The sequence below is a fragment of the Scyliorhinus canicula genome, chromosome 6 (assembly GCF_902713615.1).
Source record: "Scyliorhinus canicula chromosome 6, sScyCan1.1, whole genome shotgun sequence".
Lineage (NCBI taxonomy): Eukaryota > Metazoa > Chordata > Chondrichthyes > Carcharhiniformes > Scyliorhinidae > Scyliorhinus > Scyliorhinus canicula.
The window spans coordinates 13,044,953-13,054,800 of NC_052151.1; the positions used below are offsets into that span (position 1 = coordinate 13,044,953).

The 9,848-nt window shown below is 52.1% G+C and overlaps 1 protein-coding gene across 1 annotated transcript in view; it reads left to right on the top strand.

The window, feature by feature from the left end:
* brox (BRO1 domain and CAAX motif containing) overlaps window positions 1–9,848 on the top strand; it is a 56,909-nt gene that overhangs the window by 37,492 nt on the left and 9,569 nt on the right. Inside the window, exons 8-11 of the mRNA XM_038798884.1 lie at window positions 1,472–1,557; window positions 3,275–3,356; window positions 4,368–4,518; window positions 4,836–4,845. Coding sequence (XP_038654812.1) covers window positions 1,472–1,557; window positions 3,275–3,356; window positions 4,368–4,518; window positions 4,836–4,845 — 329 coding nt within the window. The remainder of the gene's footprint in view (window positions 1–1,471; window positions 1,558–3,274; window positions 3,357–4,367; window positions 4,519–4,835; window positions 4,846–9,848) is intronic.

Genomic DNA, 9,848 nt, shown 5'->3' on the forward strand with positions numbered 1-9,848 from the left:
TCTGGATTGCTAGTCCAGCGACAGTACCGCTATGCCCCTGCCTGTCTTTGTATGTCTGTAGTATGATGCTGGGCTACCGCATCCTGGGAGGGGAGGGGGGGGGGGGGGGGTTGAGCTTTTTAATACATAGAAACATACATAGAAAATAGAAGATGGAGGAGGCCTTTCGAGCCTGCCCTGCCATTCATTATGATGTGGCTGATCATCAAGTTCAATACCCTGATCCTGTCTCCCCTCTTTCCCCCCCCCCCCCCCCCCCCCCAATCCCTTTAGCCCCAAGAGCTGTATCTATTACACAATGTTTTCGCCTCAACTACTTTCTGTGGTAGCGAATTCCACAAATTCACCACTCTCTCTGGGTGAAGAGATTTCTCTTCATCTCTGTCCTAAAAGGTTCACCCCTTATTCTCAAACAATGACCCCTAGTTCTGGACTCCCCCACCATCGAGAGCATTCTTTCTGAATCTATCCTGTCAAATCCTGTTAGAATTTTATATGTTTCTGTGAGATCCCATCTCACTTTTCTAAACTCCAATGAATATAATCCGAACCAACTCGGTCTCTCCTCATACGTCCGTCCTGCCATCCCAGGAATCAGCCTGGTAAACCTTTGTTGCACTCCCTCCACAGCAAGAACATCCTTCCTCAGATAAGCACACAATACTCCAGGTGTGGCCTCACCAATGTCCTATACAAAACATCCCTATTCCTATACTCAAATCCTCTCGCTATGAAGGCCAACATACCATTTGCTTTCTTTACTGCCTGCGTGCTTGCTATCAGCAACTGATACACAAGGACACCAAGGTCTCACTGAGTATCCACCTTAATTTACACCCATTCAAATAATAATCGGCCTCCTATTTTTGCTTCCGAAGTAGATAACCTCACATTTATCCACATTATACTGCCCCTGCCATGCATATGCCCACTCAGCCTGTCCAAATCCTGCTGAAGCATCTCTGCATCCTCCTCACAGCTCACCCTCCCACCCAACTTTGTATCATCTGCAAATTTGGAGATAATACATTTTGTTCCCTCGTCCAAATCACTAATATATAATGTGAACAGTTGGGGTCCTAGCACAGATCCCTGCGGTACCCCACTAGTCACTGCCTGCCAATCAGAAAAAGACCCATTTATTCCAATGTTTTGCTTCCTGTCTGCTAACCAGCTTTCTATCCATCTCCAGACACTGCCCGCAATCCCATGCGCTTAAACTTTACATATTAATCTGCCACGTGAAACCTTGTCAAAAGCCTTCTAAATAAACCACATCCACCAGGTCTCTCATAGCCCACTCGCTGAAATCCCTCTGAGATCAGCTCATGTGGTACAGATTGAAGATTGAATCTGGCACCTCCATGATCTCCGTAGCTCTGCTACTCACTGGATAAACCTGCTGAAATAGGCAGGGCTTTCACTGAATTTGTTTGAAGATGGTGCCTGACATCTGATCATCTTTCTTCAGATCACACTCTTACTACCTTGGATCCAACCTATACAGCAAAATGGAGGAAGTATTTACAGCTCAAAAACTCCTTCTACGTGGCTTATGTAAGTGTTAAACCTGCAAGTTCAAACACAAGGTTGCTAATTTTCTGATGCTGTCGTGTTCAGTGCCAGCTCATTAAATCCCTGCAATGTGGAATTGGACCTGATGGTCTGAGAAGAGTAGCACTTTGTTGGAGGTTTTATTTCCCTGCCTAAGTAGACCGTTATTAAAGGCTTTGTTGGATGAGATGTGTATGAGACTGATTCGCTGAACAGTAATGTAACGTTCGCCACTGGCGCTGACCTCCAATTTTACTGCATAGTGTGATTGACAACCATGAGAAACCAGGGGCCACTGGTCTGTGTGGGGTTTGGGGAACTGATGGTCTTCCTAGGCTTGGTGCCACTATCGAATCGCCTGCTGTTTCTTTACCACTTCCTCTTTTTGGACTTATGTACCTAATTTCCTTGTTTCTAATAGTTATTTCACTGTTACTGAGCTGTATGTGAATGAGAGAGATTGTGCTGCTTTATTGATGTATACAGTGCGTCTGTACATCCAAGGAGGAAATGCTGGGAAATCTCAGCAGGTCTGGCAGCATCTGTAGGGAGAGCAAAGAGCTTAACGTTTTCAGTCCGATGACTCTTTGTCAAAGCTAAAAGACAGAGAAAGTGGGAAATATTTATACTGTGGATTTTCCAGCATTTTCTCTTTGGTTTCAAATTCCAGCATCCGCAGTAATTTGCTTTTATCCAGTACATATGTACATACTGAGAGAGGAGTCCTGATATAATGTTCTTCACACTTGGAATGATCAATGAAGGGATTGTTGCTCTTTTATAACCACCGTGTGTTTAACCCGTATAAGATGGACAAATGATCACACAAGTTGTTTAGTACAAAAATAGTTTATTTGACACACACATACAAGATCGTTTACTGAATTAATCACATGTTGATGCACATTGGACTAACACACTTAAATGACCTTAACTTAACTTCCAGGTGACTGGCAGATACAGAGTAGATAAGGCCTTATCTGGTTCCAGTAGTCTGGCAGAGGCTGTAGTTCTTGGAGGTAGTCTGTGTTTGGTTGTTGTCCTTTGGATGGCGTGGGCCCTTAAATTTGACTGGTGTTGGAAGCTGTTGTGCTGCAGTCGAAGATCATCGAAAGAGTGCGAGCGATGGCCTGCACTGCCTTTTAACCGGCTTGGAACTTCCCTGCCCCTTTTGTGGGTGGTCTCTGGGTCACTGTCAATCAATTGATCAGGGCTCCATCTCTCTGATCGGTTAAGTCCAATCAGGGGCTGCCACATCGATTTTGGGGTGGGCACTCAGTGGCCATGCCTGGAAGTGTTCAGTACAGGGGCTTGATGCCACTGCATCTGAAGACGATGTGCTGGACAGGATAGTTCTATTGTTCCTGAAGTGGCCTTTAATGGACTTTTTCCTGTGTTTGTTTCTGCATAATCTGAGCTACAGTTTGTATATTTGCGGGCTGCAGCCTGTGTTCAAGCTTGGCCAAATTTCCCATCACTCTTTGCGGGTGGCCATTTTAAATGGCCACAGCATCTTGTAGGAGGTTTACTTGTGGTAACCTGTACTTTGGGAGAGGCGGGATGTGTAGCAGTGGTGGGAGTAGCAGGCATCAATCGATGCAGAGAGCACCCCCTTAAGGGTTTGGTACTTGCCAACATAAAACAATCTGGTCATTTTTAAGTGGTGTCGAGCAATATGTGGGTTTTACATCAAGACAGTATTCATATTTATTATTTACAGGCATACTGTTACCATGGCCAGACCCTGCTGGCCAGTGACAAATGTGGGGAAGCCATCCGCTCGCTACAAGAAGCAGAGAAGTGTGAGTATAAAGAAAGGGTCATTATTAACTCCATAGGGATTGTGTCTGGCACTCTGGACTGGAATGACCTAGGCTCATCCAACAGTCGTATTGCACCTTTTCAGTCCAACTCTCCCAGCTGGATAGACATCCTTCCTGCTTACTGATAGTGGGTACAATGCCTGTTTCATTGAATCGAGGTGACTTGATTTTGTTGCAAATAGAACTGAAATGATAAATGTAACATCTGTTCAGTGGGGGCTAATTCCGGATTGGCTCTGGAATGAAAATGAAAATCGCTTATTGTCACGAGTAGGCTTCAATGAAGTTACTGTGAAAAGCCCCTAGTCGCCACATTCCGGCGCCTGTCCGGGGAGGCTGGTACGGGAATCGAACCGTGCTGCTGGCCTGCTTGGTCTGCTTCAAAAGCCAGCGATTTAGCCTTGTGAGCTAAACCAGCCCCTGATCTTTGTGCTCTAGAACTTATCCCAAAGTCTGCTGACCTGATTGTCTGCTTCCCCCACCATGGGTAGAATTGTGGGGAGAGGGTTTACAGAGACGCTGCAGATATTGTGTGATGCACAGCCAGGCTTCAATCCACTGTCAGAACCCTGCAGCTCTCCCAGGAGATCAACCCTCAGGGTCTGTGCTGTGTGTGCATCAAGGAATGAAGTTACTGTGAAAAGCCCCTCGTCGTCACATTCCGGCGCCTGTTCGGGTACATGGGAGGGAGAATTCAGAATGTCCAATTCGCCTAACAAGCACGTCTTTCGGGACTTGTCAGAGGAAACTGGAGCACCCGGAGGAAACCTATGCAGACACTGGGAGAACGTGCATACTCCGCACAGACAGTGACCCAAGCCGAGTAGATCCAAACTTCTCACACTTCTCATTCTGCCAACCAATTATTTCACTGTTGTTATCGAGGTAGAAGGTATTTCCCAGGTTTTCTACCTTTACTCAACTGTGAGTAGCACATTAAAGTTTGGTGTGTAGTTTCCTCTGCCATCCTTTTGTTTTTTATTCCTGCAGATTATTCCAAGGCAGAAGCTCTGTGCAAGGAATATGGTCAAACAAAGGGAGCTGGGTCTACAGCCAAGCCATCCGAGCATGTGTTCTTTAGGAAGTTGGGAACCTATATCCGAAACACCTTGGAAAAGTGTCAGAGAGAGAATGGGTTCATGTGAGTTTCTTTTTAAATGCCAGCCTAGTCAGTGAATATAGTTCATTATCAGTTTCCCAGGGATTATACAACTGAGTGGCTCTGCTGGGTCACTCGCAGGGTAGTTAATAGTCTACCACATTAATGCTGAACAGGAGACACCAGGATGGTATGTTCCTGTCCCTAAAGCATATTACTGGACATTGGGGGGCGGGGTGCTGTTTTCCTCAAGTTTTTCCATTTGTTTAAGAACTTTGCACTGTTAATTGTAAGGCTATTTCTTTGTTGTTTAAATGGTTCATTCTGTGTTTAAACTAAAGTTTGTTTTAACATAAAAGATATCCATTGGTCAGAGTTCGCACTCCCTGGGTGAAGTATCCTTTCCTCACAGATTTACAAATTTCAAAAGATTGTTTGGGATTCTTGTCCCGTACACTAACCAGTGTTGGGGTCTGGGCCGGGCCGGTACACTAACCAGTGTTGGGGTCTGGGCCAGTACACTAACCAGTGTTGGGGTCTGGGCCGGGCCGGTACACTAACCAGTGTTGGGGTCTGGGCCGGTACACTAACCAGTGTTGGGGTCTGGGCCGGTACACTAACCAGTGTTGGGGTCTGGGCCGGTACACTAACCGGTGTTGGGGTCTAGTCCGGTACACTAACCAGTGTTGGGGTCTGGGCCCGTACACTAACCAGTGTTGGGGTCAAGGCCGGTACACTAACCAGTGTTGGGGTCTGGGCCCGTACACTAACCAGTGTTGGGGTCTAGGCCGGTACACTAACCAGTGTTGGGGTCTAGGCCGGTACACTAACCAGTGTTGGGGTCTGGGCCTGTACACTAACCAGTGTTGAGGTCTGGGCCGGTACACTAACCAGTGTTGGGGTCTGGGCCCGTACACTAACCAGTGTTGGGGTCTGGGCCCGTACACTAACCAGTGTTGGGGTCAAGGCCGGTACACTAACCAGTGTTGGGGTCTGGGCCCGTACACTAACCAGTGTTGGGGTCTAGGCCGGTACACTAACCAGTGTTGGGGTCTAGGCCGGTACACTAACCAGTGTTGGGGTCTGGGCCGGTACACTAACCAGTGTTGGGGTCTAGGCCGGTACACTAACCAGTGTTGGGGTCTGGGCCTGTACACTAACCAGTGTTGGGGTCTAGGCCGGTACACTAACCAGTGTTGGGGTCTAGGCCGGTACACTAACCAGTGTTGGGGTCTAGGCAGGTACACTAACCAGTGTTGGGGTCTGGGTCGGTACACTAACCAGTGTTGGGGTCTGGGCCCGTACACTAACCAGTGTTGGGGTCTGGGCCGGTACACTAACCAGTGTTGGGGTCTGGGCCGGTACACTAACCAGTGTTGGGGTCTGGGCCGGTACACTAACCAGTGTTGGGGTCTGGGCCGGTACACTAACCAGTGTTGGGGTCTGGGCCGGTACACTAACCAGTGTTGGGGTCTGGGCCGGTACACTAACCAGTGTTGGGGTCTGGGCCGGTACACTAACCAGTGTTGGGGTCTGGGCCGGGCCGGTACACTAACCAGTGTTGGGGTCTGGGCCCGTACACTAACCAGTGTTGGGGTCTGGGCCTGTACACTAACCAGTGTTGGGGTCTGGGCCGGTACACTAACCAGTGTTGGGGTCTGGGCCGGTACACTAACCAGTGTTGGGGTCTGGGCCGGTACACTAACCAGTGTTGGGGTCTGGGCCGGTACACTAACCAGTGTTGGGGTCTGGGCCGGTACACTAACCAGTGTTGGGGTCTGGGCCGGGCTGGTACACTAACCAGTGTTGGGGTCTGGGCCGGTACACTAACCAGTGTTGGGGTCTGGGCCGGTACACTAACCAGTGTTGGGGTCTGGGCCGGTACACTAACCAGTGTTGGGGTCTGGGCCGGGCCGGTACACTAACCAGTGTTGGGGTCTGGGCCCGTACACTAACCAGTGTTGGGGTCTGGGCCTGTACACTAACCAGTGTTGGGGTCTGGGCCGGTACACTAACCAGTGTTGGGGTCTGGGCCGGTACACTAACCAGTGTTGGGTCTGGGCCGGTACACTAACCAGTGTTGGGGTCTAGGCTGGTACACTAACCAGTGTTGGGGTCTAGGCCGGGCCGTACACTAACCAGTGTTGGGGTCTGGGCCGGTACACTAACCAGTGTTGGGGTCTGGGCCGGTACACTAACCAGTGTTGGGGTCTAGGCCCGTACACTAACCAGTGTTGGGGTCTGGGCCGGGCCGGTACACTAACCAGTGTTGGGGTCTGGGCCCGTACACTAACCAGTGTTGGGGTCTGGGTCGGTACACTAACCAGTGTTGGGGTCTGGGTCGGTACACTAACCAGTGTTGGGGTCTGGGTCGGTACACTAACCAGTGTTGGGGTCTGGGTCGGTACACTAACCAGTGTTGGGGTCTGGGTCGGTACACTAACCAGTGTTGGGGTCTGGGTCGGTACACTAACCAGTGTTGGGGTCTGGGCCGGGTCGGTACACTAACCAGTGTTGGGGTCTAGGCCGGTACACTAACCAGTGTTGGGGTCTGGGCCGGTACACTAACCAGTGTTGGGGTCTGGGCCGGTACACTAACCAGTGTTGGGGTCTGGGCCGGGCCGGTACACTAACCAGTGTTGAGGTCTGGGCCGGTACACTAACCAGTGTTGGGGTCTGGGCCGGTACACTAACCAGTGTTGTGGTCTGGGCCGGGCCGGTACACTAACCAGTGTTGGGGTCTGGGCCGGGCCGGTACACTAACCAGTGTTGGGGTCTGGGCCGGTACACTAACCAGTGTTGGGGTCTGGGCCGGTACACTAACCAGTGTTGGGGTCTGGGCCGGGCCGGTACACTAACCAGTGTTGGGGTCTGGGCCGGTACACTAACCAGTGTTGGGGTCTGGGCCGGTACGCTAACCAGTGTTGGGGTCTGGGCCGGTACACTAACCAGTGTTGGGGTCTGGGCCGGTACACTAACCAGTGTTGGGGTCTAGGCCGGTACACTAACCAGTGTTGGGGTCTGGGCCGGTACACTAACCAGTGTTGGGGTCTGGGCCGGTACACTAACCAGTGTTGGGGTCTGGGCCGGTACACTAACCAGTGTTGGGGTCTAGGCCGGTACACTAACCAGTGTTGGGGTCTGGGCCGGTACACTAACCAGTGTTGGGGTCTGGGCCGGTACACTAACCAGTGTTGGGGTCTGGGCCGGTACACTAACCAGTGTTGGGGTCTGGGCCGGTACACTAACCAGTGTTGGGGTCTGGGCCGGTACACTAACCAGTGTTGGGGTCTGGGCTGGTACACTAACCAGTGTTGGGGTCTGGGCCGGTACACTAACCAGTGTTGGGGTCTGGGCCGGTACACTAACCAGTGTTGGGGTCTGGGCCGGGCCGGTACACTAACCAGTGTTGGGGTCTGGGCCGGTACACTAACCAGTGTTGGGGTCTGGGCCGGTACACTAACCAGTGTTGGGGTCTGGGCCGGTACACTAACCAGTGTTGGGGTCTGGGCCGGTACACTAACCAGTGTTGGGGTCTGGGCTGGTACACTAACCAGTGTTGGGGTCTGGGCCGGTACACTAACCAGTGTTGGGGTCTGGGCCGGGCCGGTACACTAACCAGTGTTGGGGTCTGGGCCGGTACACTAACCAGTGTTGGGGTCTGGGCCGGGCCGGTACACTAACCAGTGTTGGGGTCTGGGCTGGGCCGGTACACTAACCAGTGTTGGGGTCTAGGCCGGTACACTAACCAGTGTTGGGGTCTGGGCCGGTACACTAACCAGTGTTGGGGTCTGGGCCGGGCCGGTACACTAACCAGTGTTGGGGTCTGGGCCGGTACACTAACCAGTGTTGGGGTCTAGGCCGGTACACTAACCAGTGTTGGGGTCTTGGCCGGTACACTAACCAGTGTTGGGGTCTGGGCCGGTACACTAACCAGTGTTGGGGTCTGGGCCGGTACACTAACCAGTGTTGGGGTCTGGGCCGGTACACTAACCAGTGTTGGGGACTGGGCCGGTACACTAACCAGTGTTGGGGTCTGGGCCGGTACACTAACCAGTGTTGGGGTCTGGGCCGGGCCGGTACACTAACCAGTGTTGGGGTCTGGGCCGGTACACTAACCAGTGTTGGGGTCTAGGCCGGTACACTAACCAGTGTTGGGGTCTGGGCCGGTACACTAACCAGTGTTGGGGTCTGGGCCGGGCCGGTACACTAAACAGTGTTGGGGTCTGGGCCGGTACACTAACCAGTGTTGGGGTCTAGGCCGGTACACTAACCAGTGTTGGGGTCTAGGCCGGTACACTAACCAGTGTTGGGGTCTAGGCCGGTACACTAACCAGTGTTGGGGTCTGGGCCGGTACACTAACCAGCGTTGGGGTCTGGGCCGGTACACTAACCAGCGTTGGGGTCTAGGCCGGTACACTAACCAGTGTTGGGGTCTAGGCAGGTACACTAACCAGTGTTGGGGTCTGGGCCGGTACACTAACCAGTGTTGGGGTCTAGGCCGGTACACTAACCAGTGTTGGGGTCTAGGCAGGTACACTAACCAGTGTTGGGGTCTGGGCCGGTACACTAACCAGTGTTGGGGTCTAGGCCGGTACACAAACCAGTGTTGGGGTCTGGCCCGGTACACTAACCAGTGTTGGGGTCTGGCCCGGTACACTAACCAGTGTTGGGGTCTGGGTCGGTACACTAGTGTGTCGCTGTGTATATGAGAGGAGTGTGAGTGTGTCCCTGTGTGTGTGTGAGAGAGGAGTGAGTGTGTCACTGTGTATGTGTGAGAGAGGAGTGTGAGTGTGTCCCTGTGTGTGAGGGAGGAGTGTGTGCCTGTGTGTGTGAGGGAGGAGTGAGAGTGTGTCACTGTGTGTGTGAGAGGAGGGTGAGTGTGTCGCTGTGTATGTGAGGGAGGAGTGTGTGTGTCCCTGTGTGTGTGAGAGAGGAGTGTGAGTGTGTCCCTGTGTGTGTGTGTGTGTGTGAGAGAGGAGTGTGAGTGTGTCCCTGTGTGTGTGAGAGGAGGGTGAGTGTGTCGCTGTGTATGTGTGAGAGAGGAGTGTGAGTGTGTCGCTGTGTGTGTGAGGGAGGAGTGTGAGTGTGTCGCTGTGAGTGTGTCCCTGTGTGTGAGAGAGAGGAGTGTGAGTGTGTCGCTGTGTGTGTGAGAGGAGTGTGAGTGTGTCCCTGTGTGTGAGGGAGGAGTGTGAGTGTGTCCCTGTGTGTGTGAGAGAGGAGTGTGTCCCTGTGTGTGAGAGAGGAGTGTGAGTGTGTCCCTGTGTGTGTGTGAGAGAAGTGTGAGTGTGTCCCTGTGTGTGAGAGGAGTGAGTGTGTCCCTGTGTATGTGTGAGAGGAGTGTGAGTGTGTCCCTGCGTGTGTGAGAGAGA